The 22465-nt window shown below is 35.3% G+C and overlaps 2 protein-coding genes and 1 pseudogene across 4 annotated transcripts; 2 read left to right on the forward strand and 1 right to left on the reverse strand.

The window, feature by feature from the left end:
- The first annotated feature begins 243 nt into the window (after window positions 1-243).
- Window positions 244-3256, forward strand: LOC132601871 (triacylglycerol lipase OBL1-like; annotated as a pseudogene).
- Window positions 3257-3696: 440 nt separating this feature from the next.
- LOC132604097 (uncharacterized) lies at window positions 3697-10820 on the reverse strand. 2 transcript variants are annotated; one of them, XR_009568635.1, is made up of 11 exons: window positions 10496-10820; window positions 10350-10389; window positions 9383-9422; window positions 9174-9259; window positions 7438-8470; window positions 6491-6722; window positions 5905-6040; window positions 5598-5692; window positions 5383-5506; window positions 4593-4792; window positions 3697-4459 (listed from the first exon to the last, which is right to left on the reverse strand). XR_009568635.1 is itself a non-coding variant. In XM_060317431.1 (10 exons), exons 1-10 carry the CDS (start codon window positions 10582-10584, stop codon window positions 4727-4729), a joined length of 1941 nt encoding a protein of 646 aa, XP_060173414.1. In that variant the 5' UTR covers window positions 10585-10820; the 3' UTR covers window positions 3697-4726. The 2 variants fall into 2 exon arrangements, 1 of the variants encoding a protein (XP_060173414.1); XM_060317431.1 differs by having other exon boundaries at window positions 3697-4792.
- A 3971-nt stretch (window positions 10821-14791) lies between these two features.
- On the forward strand, window positions 14792-22122 carry LOC132604098 (uncharacterized). 2 transcript variants are annotated; one of them, XM_060317432.1, is made up of 12 exons: window positions 14792-15189; window positions 15956-16130; window positions 17148-17231; window positions 17381-17622; window positions 17862-18078; window positions 18227-18391; window positions 18696-18827; window positions 19084-19197; window positions 19922-19969; window positions 20439-20517; window positions 20911-20988; window positions 21844-22122. In XM_060317432.1, exons 1-12 carry the CDS (start codon window positions 15038-15040, stop codon window positions 21897-21899), a joined length of 1542 nt encoding a protein of 513 aa, XP_060173415.1. In that variant the 5' UTR covers window positions 14792-15037; the 3' UTR covers window positions 21900-22122. The 2 variants fall into 2 exon arrangements, with proteins under 2 accessions (XP_060173415.1, XP_060173416.1); XM_060317433.1 differs by having other exon boundaries at window positions 14793-15189; window positions 20932-20988.
- The last annotated feature ends 343 nt before the right edge of the window (window positions 22123-22465 follow it).

Raw genomic sequence — 22465 nt, forward strand, 5'->3', positions numbered from 1 at the left:
TTTTAATATTTTGTTATTTTTAAATTTAACATATAAAATATATACATATAAATATATTTGGTACGGTTCGGTATTTTTTCAGTTTATTTTTATATAAAAACCAACCTAATTATTCAGTACGGTTATAAATTTATATAAAAACCGTCGATTTTCTTAAAGAAAACCTACGAATCGATTCGGTACGATGCGGTCGGTTAAGTCGGTTTTTTAAAAACCATTGACACCCCTACCTATGACCCTTGAATGGTTGGTGTTGTTCATTGCGTTTCTGTTAATCATGTAATAGGAAAAGATAAAAGATTAAAAAAGTTCCATTCTAAGCTATTCAGATTGCTAATAAAATTTTCTCTATCTCTTAAAATACACAACATAAAATTATTTGTCTCCGTTTAAAGTACACAATCGAATGGATACTAGAATATGTGTCTCTTTTTAAATTTATATGACATTTTTCATTTTTTAATAGTCAAACTATGTAATCTTTGACCGATATTATAATATTTTTCATCAAATTGACAAGAAAAAATTTGCAATTTATAGCACTTTTCAAATAATTATTTAATAGTTAAATTTTAATTGTAAAATATGAAGTTAACCTAATCTAATTTAGCTCAAAAGTTTAGGTAATTGACTTTCGGGAAGCAAAAAGAATCACATAAATTGGGACAGAGTACTTAGTTAATATTAAACTAATATTTGAGTTTTTCTTTTAATTTTTGGACTTTACAACTCTATATAAATTTGAACCGTGATGTTTTGTCGTCCTCACAGATTGTTTAGTCCTATGAGACTGCAACACGTGTCTGTCCTTTTTTCCCTACGTATTGCCCTCAGTCATTTTTTTATGGCCATTCTCATTTGGGCCTTTCTAATTGGGCCTAAAGTGATATCTCAGTCTCTATTTATGTGGCATCTTTCGAATTTTGAGATTCAAATAAATTTGTCTTTGATCGTAATTTTTTCTTATGTCTTTTAAATATTTTGGGTTATCAATGCTTGAGACTTATAATACTTTTTACGTTGTTTCCAAATATATAAATTTTAATTAAAAAACTTAAAGATTCTATGCCCTAATTCACAGTCAAAATTAAACTGTTTGACTCTCAAAATTTAAATTGTGCCATATAAATTGGGACAGAGAGAGTAGTATTTTTTTGTGGATCTCTTTTTGTCACTATTAGACTACTCTTTCCCTTCCTTTTTCTGGTTCCTTATACTATATATAATTTTTTCCTTTTACTTGTTTATTTTAGCAAATCACGAAAGATTTATTAATTTCTTCGTATAATACCCTTTATCATCAAGTAACTACATATATAGAGTATTAGTATTCAAACTTAAAAGTTCAAAGCATAATTAGTAAGAGTTAATTTAGAATGTTTTACTCCTAATAAATACTCCCCCCTATTAAAAAGAGTGTCCACTTAGCCATTACAAGAATCTTTACACTATTAGTGTATTTTAACCTATTGTAGCACGTACATGTCCCTTTTTTTAGGTTACTAATCTAATTAGACGAGCACTTGTAATTATCTTTTAAGAGGCATAATGTAAATATTCATTTACGTGCATACAGTTGAGAAGTTATGGTGAAAGGGTTCAATTGAATCCCTTTCGCTGGATAATTGTACTATGTATATATAGGTAAAAACAAGATTATTTATGTATACATAAGACTTGTTCGAATCCCTTTTTGTTTTGCAGCTTTACGAGGAACAATATTCGACCCAAGCCACAATGTTTCAAGACCAAATTGAAGATCCAAATTTAGTTGTGGTAGCATTTAGAGGGACAGGCCCATTTGATGCAAATGCATGGATTTCAGATATAGACCTATCAGGCCTCAGGGTATGATTTTGAAGGCATGGGTAAAATCCATGCAGGGTTCATGAAAGCCCTAGGGTTGCAAAAGCCCATTGGTTGGCCCAAAGACATTATTAATCAAGAAACCCAACGAAAAAAAAAAATAGTGCTAAGCAATTTGCATATTACAAAATCAGAGAAGAATTGAAGAAAATATTGAGCAAAAATGAGAAAGCAAAGTTCATAGTGACAGGACATAGCTTAGGTGGTGCATTAGCAATTTTATTTGCATCTGTGTTAATTTTGCATGAAGAAGAGTGGCTATTGGATAAATTGGAAGGGGTTTATACATTTGGACAACCTAGAGTTGGAGATGAAAAATTTGGGAATTTCATGATGGAGAAATTGAAGAAATTTGTTGTGAAGTATTTTAGGTATGGTTATTGCAATGATATGGTGCCAAGATTGCCCTGTGATGACAAAACTCTCTTCTTCAAGCACTTTGGATCATGTCTATACTACAATAGCCTCTACAATGGCAAGATAAAATTTTTGGTCTTCTCTCTACTATATTTAAAGGATTTGTCACGCTTATATGATGGATCTTTGTCAGTAACGAATCTAAAACTTTAAGATAATGCATGCGGTATATTACTACATTCACTATTCTTACATTTTCGATTTCGATATGAATCTAATATTTAAAGATAATGGGGTGGAGCACCATTACACTTACTACGTGTTTGTGACAATAGATGCCTACTTATATAAAATGTACTTCTACCGTTACAAAAAGAGTACTAGTGGGGATTATAGTACGGAGGTCAACATATTTAGTTTTTATCATTAATTGAAACATCAATTTTTTTTTCAATAAAAGGATTTTTACATATTCAAAAGTTACATAAAAAGTATTAAATCGTATCTTAATAGCTAAAGAGGAATCGCTCCGATTGACTCCTCAAATAATAAATCATTCTTTTTCTAAATGAAGGGAATTATCTTTAGAACTCTACGATTTTGTATATATAGTTCGAGCTGAAAGACTATATATGCCACTTTGGTCACTGAATTAGATCGGAGACATATTTATCAATATCATTGATTATGAATTAAACAATTTCATCATCCTTAATTAAATTTTAGTTGTGTATGGAGTCGGTTTCAATTCACTAAAGTCATAATTTGTTGCTAATTGCAGGTTATGGAGGAAGAACCAAACAAGAATTACTTCTCACTGCTATGGGTTTTACCAATGGTGTTGAATGCAACTTTTGAGCTAATTAGGAGTTCCACTCTCCCTTGGATTAAAGGAAGTGATTACAAACAAAGCTGGTCTGAGATAATGTTTAGGTTGGTTGGATTAGTAATCCCGGGATTACCAGCTCATGGTTCAGTAGATTATGTTAATATTACACTCTTAGGATCCGTTCTTCGTCTTCCTCAATCATAAGGACTTAAACACGATTAATTCACAAGCGAATTTGCTCCATTTTACTCAGTTAGGGTGAAAATACCCTCAAGGCATGTATATAGTGTGATATTTGTGGTAGGCTGGTAGCCATTTGGCTTTACAAAATTCATATTGATTGTATTACCGAAACAGAATCTTATCGATTGTGACATTAATTTAAGTTGAGAAAGAATAAAGTACTTTTTAAGTTTTAACCACTCTGCCTAGATTTATGGACTTTTACAAGATACAATTGTCAAAGCTTGTCGCTTGCGTGAAGCACTTAAACTTATATATATATTTTCAGTGTCATAAAGCGCTCCCATGAGCTATTACGCTTTCTTCAAAGGATGACTGCATCCATTGAGGAATGGAGATGTTCGTTAGTATTTGATTGAACTTGGCATGGTATGCTAGCCATTTAGCTTTACCCTACCATAAAAAAAGAGGAGAATTTGAATAGCCACTAATAACTCCCTAATAATGCTATGCCACGAGTTTGAACATTACAAAATATCAGTTTCTACCTGTCATGGTTAAACATATTACGATAACATAATAATTTCTACATAGTCCAATCAAAATGGCATCTCACCATCATTTCATCCAAAATCATCACATCTAAAAGCGCAGAGTCGTACACCAGGGCACCAAGTTGAATCATTTTTCTACCTTCCAAGTCTAATTGTCGGTCAATTTCCGACATACTTTTCGCAATTCGTCGTAGAAGCATAAGCGGCAAATGGTTGATGGAATTTCCACAAGCTTTGTTCCTATAATCAATAACGGTGGTGTTCGGGCCACTTGTGTACACTTCGATGTGTACTTGCTACCTCCCATCACAAAAGTATCTACTAACTCTGCCCATCAAACCTCGGGAGGATGAGAAAGAAATCACCTAGTGCTTTGCTTTTGGCTCTGTTGGTATTAACCCTGCTCTCCAATGGTTTTCACCAACTTCATAGATAGGTAGACCACACCCTTGGATGCTGTGGAATTGCCACACATGATAACCCTGAGAGAAGGGATCGTTACATGTACACGGTAGAACTAGACAGATAAGACTCGTACACCACTCCGTCATTCACAGCAAAATGAACTTCACTCGCCGAAATTCCATTGCACTACTAACAACCAGTAGAGCTCTACTGACCCTTCCTGTTAATACATACGCCAATAGAAACAGCTGTCTGACAACAATCACTGTCAATTCCACATCATATTAAGTATATATGAGCATACATACTTCACTATACAGAAGAAGGCCAAAGCAAAGACAAACCCCATGTGCTCCGGAGAGAGGTATAACATAATTCCACTTGGCAAAAGAAATTACCAGATTCATCCGAGCACCGGTTATCAGGAGGGTCCACAGAAGTAAGCTGTAACAGCCTCTAACTTGCCATTTAAGAAGGAATCCATAATTCCACTTGGCAAAAGAGATTACCAGATTCATTTGACCACAGCTTATCACGAGGGTTTACAGAAGTATGCTGTAACGGCCTTGAACTTGCCATTTAAGTAATTCTTCTCCACCTGAGGTCATATGCATCCCAGAATAAATTATAGTGTAAGAGTAAATGAAGTCAATTATGAAACCAAATTACAAAGAATTCTCATATGTCCCTACCTGCTGGCTTTTAAGGAGAAATGGAAGACTAGAGGAGGAAAAAGCACAGCTGATATGATAAATCACTCATTCCAAATAAACCAAACAAAGGAATAAGCGATGAGGCAATCAGTGAAGTCCATTCTCTTCACAACTTCATCACAAAGTTTTGAATGGAAACAGTTCTAGCCTCTAGGTATAGAAAAGGAAACCGGTGAAAGCAATAAATCCATGTTAACATTGATCATGATGTAAAACTGGTGTAATATAAGTGAGGGTACTCCAGAAGGAAAGAATCAAAATTAGCAAGAACTTGTCATACTCGTACCAGATACTTATACACACACACATTATCCCCATGAACTTGTGCACGCACTATAGCAATAAATAGGAAAGCCTATTTATTGTAGACAGAGTCTATCACAAGTGATTACAGAGAAAGATAACAACATAAATGTTGTATGCCCTCATAAAACGCAAATATTCGCAACAAGGCAGGCGAATGCTGGATGAATACCTCTAATGACCATGGTGGATTTGCGGACTGTGACAATTCTGCCAACTGATTGATATCGACATTTCTTGGAAGGAACATAACAACTTTGGAGGCAATTCCCCTGCCAATGCTGAAGAGGAAGTTCCTGATAGTAATAGACAAAGATATGCACAATATCAGAAGTACTGTTTGAGAAATATAAGAATTGATGCAGAAGGCAAATCTAAATAGCATACCCATCATGTGGCCTAAGCATCGTTTTCATGTCAAATGTTCTTTCCTTCAAATAGTCTGGTCCACCCCAAGGTGGTGACATAAAGACTACATCTGCCTGAAGCAAAGCAAAGACCATTTTAAATCTTGAAACTAGGAGAAAAGAAAGGAGAGAGAAGACAAAACTTGAACAAGATTTTCACAATCAAAGAAAATAACTAGAGAGCCATCAAAGCTGAATTAAACTATCAGACACAGCAAATATACAAACTAAACAGCAGACTTCTAACATAAATATATAACCTAATGATCTGTTGGGAAATTTGTTACCTTCAGATTTGGAGCCAAAGCAAAAGAATCGCCTCTAATGAAGTCTATCTGGTCGCGAACTCCGTAGATAGCAGCATTATATTGAGCTAAGTCTATTCTTTTTGGATCAATATCGATTGCAATGACATGCTTACTCCTGAAAATCGTTATCCATCGAATTAATACTTGCAGGTATTTGAGTGTGCTGTCGGTGAAAGAAAGTATCGACATTCCTACCCATGCTAGGATAGATAAGAAAAGCATTCAACAAGTGCTGCATAAATACTTTCTATAGATAACTTTTGTTTACTGATAAAAAGGAAAATATTCCCTATAATATCGCCAAAATAGTCCATTCCATTACTTCAACAATGAAAATGTCCAATTGATAAAAGTATGCCTCAAGTACACACAAAGTCTTCAAAGACAGGATACAAGGAACAAAGGACGCAAGTCTACCAGAAATAATAATAGGACGACTCGAAGCTCAAGCTCCATATAAGGCCCAAAGATCTTTGAGCTTTGCACATTCAATGGGATTGAGATGTCTAAGGACTGATGATATAGCCCATACCAAAAACAGAAAGTGAAACTCAGTCATACTCACCTCTTAGCAAATTGAATTGAATTCCCACCGACTCCAGTAAATAAATCCACTATAGTACCAGAACCACAGCGAAGTGCATGATGCTTGGCTATGGCCTCTGGCGTAACTGAGAACCATCCTTCTTCGTCCATCTTTATTCCTTCATCATATTTGTTAAATAGTAGATACCTTTGACACCAATATTTGTTCAAACTGGGAGATACTTCTTCATTAATATTGCAGAATTTCAGCTCTATGGACCAGGAAAAGAAAAAGAAGAAAATTCATCAACCAAAGATAATCAGATCTTCATACTTTAGTTAGCTAGAGCCACTAAAAGCTCTGACACATATAAGGAGGTTACGGAATGATAATATTCATAGAAATGGAGATGGAAGTGACCCCCAGTATCCACTGTCGAAGTAGTTTACTCAATAAAGCCAGCAATCCCAAAAGACTTGTTTGTTTCAGTTTATCAGAATGATTTCAACTCTAGCTACAAGCGTAGTCATTGAAGAAATAGATTCTAAACTTAAGCTACAAAAACAACTAAATTGTCAGCAGAAAAATTCAGGAACAGAAATTTTGAAGAGAAGTATATGCTACTTATCAAATTTACAATTATTAAGTTCAACCTGATTAAAAATAGCATTCTAGTTGAGAACACTCTTGGAAAAATAGACCTAAATCAGGGATCCATAGATAAAATCTCAGTTACTTTTAAAAGGTTATCAGCTGTACTCAGGCAGGACATGGTACATGGCATGACCAAGTCCAGATTCACACAGGGTTACTGTTCACTATGAACCCATGGCTCAGAACTAACAAACCATGCTTACCAACAATTCATATTCGATTACACCACTCTTCATACACATCAAAGATGGAGAGTTAACACAGTTAATACCAGGTAAGTAAACGCATATAGATATGTAAGGCAAGATTAAGGATTGCTCTAGTTAACAAACCTTGAGCTTCAGTTGGTATCTTCCATTTGGGTTTCGTTTTTCTGACTCTCTTCTTGTGTTTTGTAGAGTTAAAAGTACACATTTTGTCAGCAGATTGTCCTGTTCCCTCTGATTCATTGAGCTGTCTGTCCAACAGTACATCATCCTCCCTAATTCCATCTGCAATGTCAAGTTCAGACTGTATACTTGCAGAAGTTTGCAGATCATTAGATTCTTTTAAATCTGCAACATCAAACTCCACCATCTCAAGTGTCCTTTCTGGTTGTTTGGCAGTAAAATTAGTAAATACTAGGTCTTCCATTCCTGGAGGTGGATCCCATGTACATTGCAAAGTCACAATGTTATAAAAGTAGTTTCTTCCGTAATCATTGTCCCAATACAACCTCCAATCATCAATAGTTCCGTCACAATTATTATTAGTTGTATTACGACTATTTAACACTTCACCATCATCATTGCAGAGTAGCCCATCTTCTGTGTCATGTTCATCCGTTTGCATAGCAGTAGACTCTATTTGCTCCCCAGTTAAAGGAGCACCCATACAGGCACACTCCATCTGCTCTCCATTTAAGGGATTTCCCTCACAATGACCATTTAATCCCTCTCCACTGATCCATCCACTTTCGACACTGCTATTTATTGGACAGATTTCTGCATGGCTTCCACATTCCAAACTTGAGCCAACCATTACTCCGACATCTTTTGCCGATTGAACTTTTTCACATGTAGAGACAGTATCCTTTGTATTATCCAGACTAAGATCTGGTTGCTGATTGTTCAAACCTTCCTCTCCACCATTAAGACAATGGGCATCACCATCCCCAGTATAGCAGGAAGAGAATTCACTTTGTCCAAGAATTGACATGCAGGAAGAAGCATTGTTTGAGTCTCCATGCAGAGTACCATTAGACTCACATTCCTCCTCCTGCTCTTGTATTGCATTTAGCACTTCATCCTGAGTATTCTCGCACGACCAAAGATGCTTCTTCTTTTCATCCTTTATTTTTCCCTTACCTGTTCGATTTCTCCTGTGCTAGAAGAGATAGAGAGAGACATACAAAGAGACATAAGGGAAGAAGTTATACCCCTTGAATGAGTGCAAAACAGCAACATCATCTAGGAAATCAAATTTATAGAATCCATGAGCTTTATTGAACAACCTTTTTTTAATAACCGTGGGTCTGTGCCAGCTTGCACACACCTCGACTAATTCCAAGGGGTACCTGCTACCTCCCACTAGCGCAAGTACCAGGTAACTTTGTCTACCAAGGCTTGAATAGATGAAAAGAAATCGCCTAGTGCTTTTGCCTCCACTGGGATTTCAACCTGAGACCTCATGGAGACCCCATGGTTCTCAACCCCCTTCACTAACCACTAGGCTACACTTGTATTTTTTTAATTTTTTTTTTGGATAATGGGAATGAGCTTCACTGGACTGTTCAAACATATTATTTCATTACTTAATGAATATCTCTGACAGGAACTTGAACGAAATAAATATTTCAGTCACCATACAATGAGGGAATAACCTTAATAAGTTGATTTTAACACTAAGACCATTGAAGTGCTTACCTTATTTATCAATTAAGAACCTGGATAATGCATTATTTGTACTTATACTATCAAAAAATCAGTCCCAATATCTGCGAAAACTGGAATACTACTTGAATGGAGCTAGAATTATATAATAAACAAACATATGAAAATCAAACAAGTTATAAGAGAAAATGGGATACCTCCTTGTTAGTGTGGAATGAAACAGGAAGGCCCATTTCATTCATTTGTCTGGCAAGCTCCAAATCTTCCGGTAAAGAGCCAAACTCTGCCAAGACAAAAGAAAACTGCCAGATATTTTACTCCAAATTTTCCAGTATCTCCTTAATAACACAAATATCATATGTAACAGGTAATCAGCAATTCGATAATAATACAACGGAGCACTTGCCATTTAATGGGGATGCATTATTTTTGTAGATATCACTGTTCTGCACACAAAAAAAAATTAAAATAAATAAATAAAAGAAGCACAATGGTTATACTGAGATGCATAATCGGCAAGGAAATCAAACCACAACCTAAAGAGAGAGGGAGAGTGTGTGTCTGTGTTTCAACTTTGAGACTCGAAAAATCAATATTTCAGCTTTGAGACTCGACGGGTAATGGGCATACTCCTCTACCCTTCTCCACTTAAACATACAACTTGGTTCATAGTCATGTTCCGAGCTTGTGAGGTGGGCATATACCACATATCCCCTATTATATGACCTTTTCCATTGAACCAAAGCCCTATGAGGGTCTATGTTGCTCGGACTCTTCAAAAATGTTCGTAGCCGTGTCGGATCCTCTAAAAATGACTACTTTTTGAAGAGTGTACCAAAAGTATGAAGAGTCTAAGCAACATAGGTGAGAACGAGGCTATGTATATATACACAAAAATATATGAATTTGTGTATCCCTAACTACTTTGAAATGTTTTTCCTCGCCGAGGGTCTATCGGAAACAAACACTCTACCTCACAATGTAGGGGTAAGGTCCGCGTACACACTACCCTTCCCAGACCCTACTTGTGAGATTACACTAGGTATGCTGGTGTATATATGTATTTGTGTATGGATGCATACGTTCCATAAAGATATATATGTTTCTACCTCAACTAAGGTTCAATTCCAAACTAGTTGGTATCTATGAAATACACTTATCCCCTTTCTTTTTATATTCATGCCAATTTAAACTAGAAAATAATTTCTTTTTCGCTTCATGCCCATTTAAACTAGAACCCAAACCTAAAAAATAGTTTCTTTTTCTATTCATGCCCATTTAAACTAGGAAAAAAAAAAAAAAAAAAAGTTGTACTAGCTTCCACTATGCAAATACCCAGTTGAAACTATAAAAAAGGAGACAAGTGAACTTACTGTAGATTCCAATAAAAGCTGCCCTTCTTGCGAATAATCTCTGTAAAAAAACAAACAATTTGAAGTTTGAAAATCAGTTGCCCTAATATAGCTAATATTAGACATTCAAATTAAATTAAATTAAATTAAAAAAAAAGAATGCTTACGAAAGATGAACTTCAGTAAGGTTGAATAGTGAGCCAAGAACTGCAATTGCTGAGCCTTCTTCTTCAACTTCAAACGTTAAGCTTTTCATTTGTTACTATACAATTCAGTTCAGTGAATTCAAAGAACAAAGAAATATTGTAGCACCGTTAAAGGAAGATAAACGGGTTCGGGTTTTTCTTTTTTGAGTTGAAACGCCTTTAAGACGTTGAATTTGCAGGAAAACTTTGGACATGGAGGTTTTTGAAAAAGAAAATGTTTTTTTTTTTTTTTTTTTTGGTAAATGTTGAAGATATGTTTGGCTAGTTATGTTTTTCTATTTTATGATGATTTAATAATAATTTTGTGAGTAGAAAAGCAAATTTTGTTTAAGTACATAAGAAAATTGTTTTTTTTTTTTAATTATGATTATATATGATTTATTAGATCGAAAATTAAAATATGTGATGGTTCAATTTGAGTTACTTATAATCTAGCTTTTAGATGAGTTTGAGTTAGATCAAAATGGGATGTGTTAATGAATGAGTAAATGACAAGTCATTGACTACCCAAACTTGAGCAGGTTAGACGGGTTATATTTTTATGAACTAATTTTATCATTTCTATCGGATCCCTATAGTTATTACCCATTCCATACATAATCTTAGACCTCGTTTATTTGCATTTAATATAGGTTTGAATCTGAATGGTTCAGACCTTAGGCCATTAAGTGCATTTGCTTATATTAAGATCTAAACACTTATTTGGTCTGAATAGGATTTAATCATTAAAATCTTGAACAAAGTCTTAATATCATTAAGAGGTATTTTTGTATGGCTAATTTTACCACTACTCTGTTCACAACCACCACCACCACCCTCCACGTCCCAACCCCACTCCCACTAAGGCCACCACCCATCTACCCCCGCCCTACCTACTCCCACCCTTACCCTAAACCACCTCTGTCATGACAACTGCCCCTCATCACTAACCGCCGCCGCCGCTGCCGTCACCACCACCTCTATCAGCCCACTACAACCACTGTGGAAAATCCTTACTACCAACCACCTCTACCATCATAACTAGCACCATCGCCAATTACCACCAACACCATTGTCAACCACACCACATTTTTTAGCCACCACCATCAACACCGTCAATTACTAGCATCAACCAACTTCACCATGACAACCAACACCATCACACCAGTTACTACAACACCAACCACCTCCACCATCACAACTATCACCACCACCACCACTACAAAAAGCATCTCCACCATCACCAACGAACATAAATGTTTTTTTTTTTTATCAAATAATATTTTTTTACTTTCTAAGATTTAGTTACTTTTTTATTTGAATTGTATATTTATTATGTTTAATAAATACATTATGCACATTCAGATGTTGTAAAACAAACAGTCTTAATCATTCCGTGCTTAGATCTAAAGATAACATCTTAATCATTCAGATGTCCATTCAGATTTAGACGTCTTAATCTTAATGAAAACAAATAAGGCCTTAATACATGTCTTAAGCTTTATTTACAACTTCTTGTATGCGACTATCCTTTTAAGTTTTAACCAAAAAAAAAAAAAAAAGACTGTCCTTTTAAGTTATATAATTATACATGGACATGAAGTTCTTGTAAAACTTAGAAAATTTTCGGTCTTCATCCTTTTAAAATTCATCGACGTCTCTTAGGATATGCTTGAACATAGTTCAGATAACATGCTTGCCCAAATTTCCTTAAATAAGTAATTATTAGTAGTAGTTGTTAAGCGATCGGTAAAATTTACGCGCACTTGATATTTACCCGTAATTAATGAATAAAACATGTGTCTTTCTTATACGTATTTACCTATTTTTCCCCACCTAATATCGGTATTTATATTGGGGCCTAATTAATATAAGGTCTATAAAAGAAAGAAACACTGCCTACTGAGAATTTTTTTATACGAGCGGAACTCAAACTTCTAATTAAGAATAAAAATTCTATCAATCTTACTACACCCTTCAATAGCATATACGCATTTATGATGGGACCTCTTTTTTTTTTTTTTTTAATTACTATTGCTACCACTTACCAACTCTTGAAAGTGGATTAGCTGGACTTGTAGGGGTGCGATACTTGTTGTCCTTGGTGTTATTTGACGTTAAACAGCAAACTGTTAATTAGCACTTGGACTTCCACTAACGGGCAACTTGCTATTTGTAGATGGAGTTATATGTCGTGATCCAATTCCTTATAATCCGGTAAGTCTCAAATAGTACAAGATGGTCCCATGAATAAAGCATTAAGCTATTAACCTACTTTTTACCTATTGCCTTTCTTCTCAAAGTCAACCCTTAATTAAGTTTTTATCCGTTTATAGTTTCAATCCCCATTAGTTAAAAAGTGGTCTTGTGACCCACAAGAAATTGTTGGCAAAAGTTGTTAAAATATCCCACATCCATCGTTTAAGGGATGGTTGGACTTGATTATTCCTCTTCTTATAAGCTAGCTTTTGAGGTTGAGCTAGGTGCAAGATGCATTTTTACAAAAGTGACACTATTTTTATTAAGTAGGCGTTTGGCCATGAAAATTAAATATTTTTCACTATATTTGGAATTTGGGAGTTGGAGTTGAAGTTGTGTTTGGTTATAGTTTTTGCAAAAAATATTTGGTTGTTTGAATGTATTGAAAGTGAAAACAAGGTTTTAGTTGTTTTCCAAATTATTTGGAATTTTTATGGCCAAAAGCTGATTTCCAAATAAAGTAAAATAATTTGGGCGATTTGCAGGATTGCCCTTCGCTGGGGGTGGTCTTTAATTTTTACCTCTCAAAATGGTGGTCTTTAAATTTTTCCCTTCAGGCAAAAATTCTGCCTTCAGGAAGAATTTACATGGCACAGGCAGAATTTCTGCCTTAAGGAAGAATTTGCATGGGCAGAAATTTTGCCCTAAGGCAGAATTTCGCTAGACAGATTTGCAAAATTCTGCCCGAGGCAAAATTTTGCAAAGTCTGCCTTGCGATTTTTTTTTTACTGAGCTGGGGTTCAAACCCACAACCTTGGGGTGTTAGGCGAGGGGTAAAATTTAAAGACCACCAATTTGAAGGGCAAAAATTAAAGACCACCCCAAATGAAGGGCAATCCGCACAAAAAAAAAAAAAACAATCCGAAAAAGTGAATAATTTTCATGGTTAAACGGCCCTTAAGTTTTCTCCCTTCCATCAAAGGATAAATAGTGATTCTCCACTTATAAATGTAAACAAATCCTTTTTATCTCTAATTAAGTTGCAAATAAAACAGTTCTTAAGATGAAATTTTCTTATAGTGCTTTGTTTGCACTTCAATTTCTTTGAGATAATGAATAACTATTTTTGCTATGAGTTTTCAATTGAGAACATTTCTTGAGGATAGGATTTCGCAACAGAGAAGAGTTTTTAGCTGAGAGCGTGATTTCTTGAAAGATAAAAGAAAGAAAAATAAAGGAAAATGAACATATTCATCACTAAACTTTGCTAAATCGTCTAGACATGTCATTCTATAATAGTTGATCATGCGGGGACACGTGGCAACCTCAGGCGCTAATCGAAGTGTTTGAGATGCTAACTAGATCCACTAGATCCATAATTAAGAGCAAATTTATACCTCTTCCCTATAATATTTGACCCGAAATTCTGGTTTTTGTCCAATTGAATACTCCATTGTTGAATTTGTCACATGTCAACAGAAGTAAAGGAAAAAAGGAAAAGTGATGTAATAGGCCCAATGGGTCCTCAAAAATGCTTCCCAGGTTCTTTCCTTGTCAAAATCTTTTCACTTTCTCAATACAACAAGTTGGGATATTATTATAGGCGTCACTATCACTCCAATTCCCAACAAATCTCATACTACGCCAGCCCCCCCAATTCCCCATCACACTTACAGCTAATTCATCTGAATACTGTCAATTGACAGCCCACCAAAAGCTATCAGTATTTCATCTGTACAAAGTACTTCTCCCGACAAAGTCTTTAACTCCTATGCTGACACTGACAAATACCCCACTTTCTTACTCCTTCCGTCCTCAATTTAAATGTCTTAATTTAACTAAATATCAAATTTTAATTATAAAAAAAATTATTGAATCTTATAATTCTAAATTAAATATATGTATAATATATTAAAATGTTCTTGAAATCTTGTAGTTTTATATTTGTCATGTGGATATTTAAATTATTAACTTATTAAACATAGAAAAAAATATTCTTTTTGGGATAGATCAAAAAAGAAAAATAGAACACTTAAATTGAGACGGAGCGAGTATTTCCTTATTTATTTCCTGTTCAGTTTGCCTCGTACTTCCAACTTCACTCACTCTCAAGATTCCCTCCTCCTTTCATTTTACTTCTCTAAGTATGTTATAGAAACAGACAAATATTGTCTTTTCTTTAACTGAATTTACTCTCACTATAAAACAACTAACTCCAAATCTTGAATCTTTTTTATTGGTTACAAGACACCCTTTATAGTTTTCTTCTGTTTAGTTCTTTCATTCTTTCAGTTTTGGGATCTGGGAAGTTTTAGTTTGAATCAAATGGAGGGAGCTGCTGATCAGGTATTCAATTCATTGGAGCCAGAATTTTCTGCTTCTTCACCAGTCACACGCCAAAAAGCAGCTGCAGCTAAGCAAATCATTGAGAATCATTACAAGAACTATCTTCAAGGCTTGCAAGATCGCAAAGAAAGGTTATTTATATCTCTTACATGCCTGCATTTACACAATGTTTGTAGTTTGTGTTGTTTTAAGTCTAGGGGTGGAGCCACAATGGTGGTTACGCGTTCAGCAAAACATAGTAACTTTGACTCAAATCTTGTAGTTGTGTTAAAAGAATTCATTTAATACTAGTAGTAAAAGGATTTGTGGTTCCATGAACTAAAAATTCTGGCTCCGCCTATTTTAACATGCGTTTGTAGTTTGTATTGTTTTAATTGGGGCGGCGCCACATTAGTGGTTATGGGTTCCGCAGATTTCAGTAACTTTGGCTCAAATCTTGTATTTGTGTTAAGAAATTTATCTAATACAGTATGTTATAAATAATCTATTCAGACTCTAGTAAGTAAAAAGGAATTGTTGTTCATGACCCATATAATAAAACTTCTAGCTTGCAAGATCGCAAAGAAATGTTCTTTTTTACGCAATAGTGTGAGGATTCAACATGAATTGACCAGATTTATACGCAATGCCAATTAGTTGGGAATATATTTTAGTAATGTTAATACCATTTACTTTAGGTCCTATACTTTCTAGGAGTCTTTTAGCCTTATCAAAGATTCACCAGCAGGAAATATAGAGAACTTGTAGTACTTCTCATTTTGTATATGTTGACTTGGTCAGTGAATATATAGCCTATCCCAACTTGTTTGGGAGTGAGACATAGTTGTTGTATTTACGCATTATGTGTAGTTTGTATTTGACTCTTTAATTGTTTTCTGTTATGTTTGTGTGTTTCAGGCGAAGAGCGTTGCAGAGGAAGGCGCAAGAAGCACAGATACCGGATGATGAGCAAGAGAAGATGCTGAGGAATTTGGAGAAGAGGGAGACTGAGTTTATGAGATTGCAGAGGCATAAAGTTGGAATTGATGACTTTGAACTGTTGACAGTCATTGGTAAAGGCGCATTCGGGGAGGTACGTCTTTTTCCCAACTCCATTTCATAGAATTGGAGTAAATTTAGTTAAGAAGATGTCTGGATGGTAATCGTATTGCCTTATTTGAGTATTGGAATGATTTGAAATCGAATAGAGCAGAATAGATATAGAGGATTCGTATAGCCGATCTTAGTTGGGGATTGAGGCATAGTTCATTCGTTGATCAGTTTAGTAATTTAGCACTGATCAGCATCAGATACATGGATCAACAAATCAAATGATCCTGTTTAATAGGATTCATTTAACATATGTCTTAGTTTTTCAATTAAGTGATTGTTAAGGCTAAAGTTAGTGTCTTTGCAAGTTATGGAACTTCCAAAACAAAAACCATCTATGCTGACCAACTTATGATCACTAATTGTGAGCAAAGAGGTGCTTAAATTAGTCATATAGACAGATATAGAAGATTTTAGAGTGCATATTATCCCTTACTTCATCTCCTTTAAGGAAGTTAATTGATTAAACAAGATGATAGATGGATTAGCAGAGGTGAGTTTGCTGCCAAAATGAGCATCGGTGGAGTCAAGAGTCTGAAATATCTGCACATCACATTTCTTGTTATGCTAGTATTTAAGACTTGCACTGGCATTGTTGTGGAGAAGCACATATGATCTCCAGCTCGTAATGTTTGCTACCGAAATGCTTGCACATGATATTAATGGGAAATATATGCTGGTCTTTAGAACTGCATCAACCCCCTTTTCCCCACATGAATAGGTCTTTGGGGCAAGAGTCTTTTGCGTTCTCATTTGTTCTAAGCTTTATCATTTTTTCGTTTATAAAATATGTGCAGGCAAGGAACTCATTATTATAGTGTAAGCACTATGCTAGATACGAGAACTATGTTTGTACTGAATGTGCACTATAAATTCTACTTTCAGTAAGAGCTCTATTGCCTAGGATATTGAGACACAATACACAATGTCCACGTGTGGACAGGAAGAAAACAGATATCAAATGAAGTGATTTCTTACAGGATCTAATTTGCTAATGCAGGTTAGACTGTGTCGATTTAAAACTACTGGCGACGTTTTTGCCATGAAGAAGTTGAAGAAATCAGAGATGCTTAGCCGAGGGCAGGTGAAAGTTGATGATATAGTGAAATAATATTTTTATGAAATGTTTATATACCGAAGCTGATTGAAGAAATTTCTAATCATCAATCCTGTGTCTAAAATTATATAGACTCATGTACGCTGATATAAATAAACTTCATCTGGTTCTTTCAGGTTGAGCATGTTAGATCTGAGAGGAATTTGCTTGTAGAGGTTGATAGTCGGTGCATAGTGAAACTTTTCTATTCTTTCCAAGATTCAGATTTCTTATACCTTATCATGGAATATTTACCTGGAGGTGACATTATGACCTTACTGATGAGAGAAGATATTCTTTGTGAAGATGTTGCTCGGTTCTATATGGCAGAAAGTATTTTAGCAATTCATTCTATTCATCAGCACAATTATGTGCACAGGTATCTGAATAATACATCAACAGAATTTGGGTTTTTTTGCAATCTTATATGTTGATTGATTCACTATATTATATAAAAGCATAGCAATACATGCGTCTATGTTAACTTTAGTACGTGGGAGGATAAACTTGTCTGTTGCCATGTGCTATGCCATTATCTTTTCGTGTATGCAGACATTTTCAGGTTTAGTCTACAATCTCGCCTTGCAGCTGATTCAGGAATATTTATTCTGCTTTCAGGGACATTAAGCCAGATAACCTTATACTGGACAAAAATGGACATCTAAAGCTTTCTGATTTTGGTTTATGTAAACCACTGGAAAATAAATACTCATCACTGTTGGAAGATGAGGATCTGACAACTCAGAACTCCTTAAGTGAGGCTGATAGTGATAAAGCTCCATGGTTAATGCAAAAAGAACAATTACAACAATGGAAACGCAACCGCCGTGCCCTGGTATCCTTATATTAGTACTACATTTTTCCATTATTGTGTCTGCTAAAGAATTTTGTATTTTAAATTCTTCTATTTGGTTTCATTGTCGTTTAATTATGCGATGATGATTGTAGAATATAATCAACTTATCCGTGGAACTCTTTTGTAGGCGTATTCTACTGTGGGAACTCTTGATTACATGGCACCTGAGGTTTTGTTGAAGAAAGGATATGGAATGGAATGTGATTGGTGGTCATTGGGGGCAATCTTGTACGAGATGCTCGTAGGTTATCCTCCCTTCTGCTCAGAAGATCCAAGATTCACATGTCGCAAGGTACTTCAATATTCGTTTTGTTTATTATGTGGTGAAAATAAGATAATTCCTGTCACACACACCTGGACTCTAGAATGATCTACGAATTTTATCGAGACAAAACTATTGCGAACAAAGATTCCAAAAAAGGCCATGGCTTAGAAATGATTGCTTTCTCAATTCTTCAAGCATCCTTTTGGACAAGAAAAATGAGTTTCAAACTCATGCCAGACGTGCTGTTAGCTTTTACAAGTTTCTTTGTATGATGGTGTCATATTCTTTTTTAATCTTTGTATGATGTGTTATATTTCTTTTTATGTATCAGATTATCAATTGGAGAGCATGCTTGAAATTCCCGGAAGAACCAAAAGTATCAGATGAGGCTAAGGATCTGATATGTCGTTTGTTGTGTGATGTCGAATCAAGATTGGGAACCGGAGGAGTGGAGGAAATAAAGGTAAATAACCACTAAAGGAATGAATTAATGCCAATTGACTCTGCAGAGTGCAGACACTGTTTTCAGACAAATAAAAATGGAATAGGCTTCTTTCTCCTTTGAATTATGTCGCTTTTTCATTAAAGGATCATTTTTCCTCCTATGGTTGACACTATTTACATCTTTTTTTCCAAGATCTGATACAAGTTCGTATGCTCATGATGACTTTATTTTTGTGGTTTAGTTTCTTCCTCTTAATGTGTGAATATGTCTCTAGGCTCATCCTTGGTTCAATGGAACTAAGTGGGATGCACTTTATGAAATGGAAGCTGCCTACAGACCCATTGTTACTGGAGAACTAGACACTCAAAATTTTGAGAAGTTTGCTGAAGTGAGTATTTTTGCTTATAGAACACTTATTGTATTAATTTGACTTTCTATGGAGGATCAAGTATTTATAAATTCACGCTCATGACAATGAGGTCAGTTAGAAGTCATCCTTTTGCTTCATGATCCATGAGCCTTACATGAATGTGATTATCCTCATATATATCTCTTTCACTTTTTCTCTGTCTTGTCCAAAAATCATGAAGATACCACCCGCCTTTTCTCTACCTTAGTAACTTCTACATGCAATTCGACTAATTCATCCATCATTTATGAACTTGTTCGGTTGAATCTTTGCTATTTCTGAGTATTATCAATAGATATCTCCCTTTCGGCTTCTGATAAAGTCATTCTTTTGCATTTGACTTCCACAAGCCTTTTGTCCTTAACACTGATCCACCAAGGCGAAACCATGATTTTTAGCTTAAGGGTTCTGGACCACATTTCTTTTTGCATACTGGGTTCCAATATATATTATTTTTACATATTAAATAAACTTTTTTAACACAAATACAGGGTTTGAGCCAAAGTTACTGGGTTCTGCCGAACCCGTAACCCCTAATGTGGCTCTGCCCCTGAACGATCCGTGTAAATTCTGAAATTTGGAGATCTTAGAATTTTAGTGTCTTGCTCAAAGTGATATTATCATTTTATTTCAAAGCAGGTTTATGTGAGATTTTCCTTAAATGACCTCTTTTATGCTTTAAATACTCACTTTTCATTTGTAGGTAGAAGGTTCACAATCAACAGCACCAAGAGTGGGACCCTGGCGAAAGGTAGTGATTGCCTGTTCACAATGCATTACTTCACTCCGTCATCTAAGAAAACACTACAGAAAAGAAAACTCAATGCTAGAATGTAACTACAGTTAAAACCTCTCTATAACAACGTTGTCTGACCAGATATTTTTTGGCTGCTATAGCAAGATGCTATTATATAACATATATTATCACATAGTATGAAAGTCGGTTCCAAAGGAAATTTGGACGTTATAGTGAAATGTTGTTACAGAGAGGTCTAACTGTATGAGCAAAATACTGATCACCTAAATATCTGGAAACTTTATGCTTGTCCCAGTGAGACCCTATCAGTTACCTGTTTAGCAGTGATTCTTGAGAAGGAGTTAGTAACTTGTGCATGTTTCTTTATTTGAGATTTTTAAAGTTATATTTTTCCTTTCCCAAAGACTTTGGATCCCTAGCTATTAAGTATATACTGGCCTAACTTGTCGATTCCAACATGCAGATGTTAACATCAAAAGACTCCAATTTTATTGGATATACTTACAAGAAATCAGACATTCTTAAATCAGCTGGAACTTCAGGTGCCAACTTTCAAAACACTGCTGCCTTGAATTAAATTCTTTAACTTTTGGCTGTGATATATTAGTTAGAATATGTCAGGTTCCTTATGAAACTACTTTATTAGTGAAAGGCAATAAGGTAACTACTTAATTAGTGTAAGTTAGCTGCTTACTTAGTCTAAAATAAATTACTGCAGCATCAGTAGAAACTGTATCCTCTAATTTGTGAGATTAGAAATAGCCAAAAGTACACATGAACGGTTGCTCTGACACATTTACAAGCTTTTGATATTCTTTGCTTATTGTTCTATCTCCATTTCTACTGCATGTATTTTGTCTATCTAGTTGCACAATAGAGAACAAAAATGCAGATTCTATTTGCTGTCTCTACTATTGATCTACCTCTAATTTCAGAGGGACATCTTCATCATGCAGGGATAGATGCGAGTTCAAATGGATCGAAACCTCCTCCATCTTTAGTGTCATTATTTGGTACGGTAAATTTACATGATTTAACATACACTTGTTGGAATTTGAAACATGAGATAGATTCTGCTGAACTTAATTTTCTACCCTACCAGATGATGTCGAACTAGATAGTTTGGATTTAAAAACAAACAAGAGGCTAAATGCTATATGAGGAATATCTCTTAGGAATATGTACAAGGGCTCTGCTACCAACTCTGTTCCTTTATTTTGAACCAAGTTTTCTGCTAAATGGGCTCTATAAGTTTGGATCACCATAGCTAGTTAATGTTTTTCGCATAGAGTTCCTCGGTAACTTTTGCTAAACATCTCATTTAGACTACATTTTCATGCAAACTGCTATAAGCAACTCTTTACTAGTTTGATGTAAGCTCAGAGGCACCCTTTTGAATTGCTTTTACAGTCTTGATATCAAAAATTGCTCCATGAAGCTTTATGAGTTGGTTAAGTGATGTTATACCCCTGCACATTTCATAAGGGTGGCACCAGGGGAAAGATGGTGCTAAACTCCTTAAAAATTATACTTCTTCGCTCCCTTCCTTTACCCCCCTCTCCCCTCAAGTAAAAAGGGCAGTCTGCTGCACGAAGCATCTCGCATTCACGCAAGTCCAAGGAAAGGTCGCATCCCAGAGGGTGTAACGGATTCTGACCCGTGACCAATAGGTCACATGGAGACAACATTACCGTTGCTCCAAGGCTCCCCATACCCCTAAGTGTTGAAATTATTTCTTTTGCTCCTTTTCTATCTAAGTTGCTCAGCATCCCACAAGGTCCTGTCTTGCGAGATTTTGATACAAATAATACATGTTATCTGTGAGTTCTATTCAAGAAGCTGATGATATTTCCTGTTTTTGGTGACAGGCCGTGTAGAGTTGCAAGACACAAGAAAAGAGGACGACCAAAACAGGGACAGCTGACTTTGGAGTCCCCTTTGCATGTCCTTTCTACTGAGGACAAGAAGCACAAATTGCTTGTGTATAAAAATGGGAATAAGCAGTCAGCATTAAATTTCTCAAAATTTTTGAGTTTCAATTTTGCCCTCTCTGGCTTTCACCATGTAATGGTAAATGTACAGGAAAACATAACCATGGCTCAATTTCAATCAAAAACATTTATGGGAAATATCAGTTTTGCTTTAAATACTTCGATTAATGTAATGTTGATTCTTGAATTTACGCCTAGACTTATCACCTTTTTAGAGCACTAGTTGCAACATGTCAGAGGACCTAGATATGGTTCTAGGTGTTAGAAAAGTTGTGAATAGTATCTCAAAAGGACTCATCCTTTATAGGGGTTGTAAAAAGATACTAAAAGAGATTGGGCTCGTGGACATGAGAAGTAGACTGATAGGCAAAACTGGCAGGATTTGCCTGTCCGCGAGATATGACTGCTACCGGTTTATACTAGAAGAGCTTGTTGAATCTTGAGGTATACACTTTTACTGTTGAAACATCCTTAAGGACCAGTAATAGAGATTATGTTC

This window comes from Lycium barbarum, chromosome 7 (assembly GCF_019175385.1).
Source record: "Lycium barbarum isolate Lr01 chromosome 7, ASM1917538v2, whole genome shotgun sequence".
Taxonomy (NCBI): Eukaryota; Viridiplantae; Streptophyta; class Magnoliopsida; order Solanales; family Solanaceae; genus Lycium; species Lycium barbarum.

What these genes read in the sequence shown, in the direction of transcription:
- LOC132604097 (XM_060317431.1), bottom strand. Translation starts at nt 10,584, where the DNA reads ATGAAAAGCTTAACGTTTGAAGTTGAAGAAGAAGGCTCAGCAATTGCA. An exon ending in CTTACTGAAGTTCATCTTTC is followed by an intron (nt 10,390 to 10,495) that starts GTAAGCATTCTT and finishes GTTTTTTTACAG; the next exon opens with AGATTATTCGCAAGAAGGGC. An exon ending in GATACCAACTGAAGCTCAAG is followed by an intron (nt 6,723 to 7,437) that starts GTTTGTTAACTA and finishes CCTGGTCCATAG; the next exon opens with AGCTGAAATTCTGCAATATT.
- LOC132604098 (XM_060317432.1), top strand. Translation starts at nt 15,038, where the DNA reads ATGGAGGGAGCTGCTGATCAGGTATTCAATTCATTGGAGCCAGAATTT. An exon ending in CAGCACAATTATGTGCACAG is followed by an intron (nt 17,623 to 17,861) that starts GTATCTGAATAA and finishes TTCTGCTTTCAG; the next exon opens with GGACATTAAGCCAGATAACC. An exon ending in GAGTGGGACCCTGGCGAAAG is followed by an intron (nt 19,970 to 20,438) that starts GTAGTGATTGCC and finishes TCCAACATGCAG; the next exon opens with ATGTTAACATCAAAAGACTC.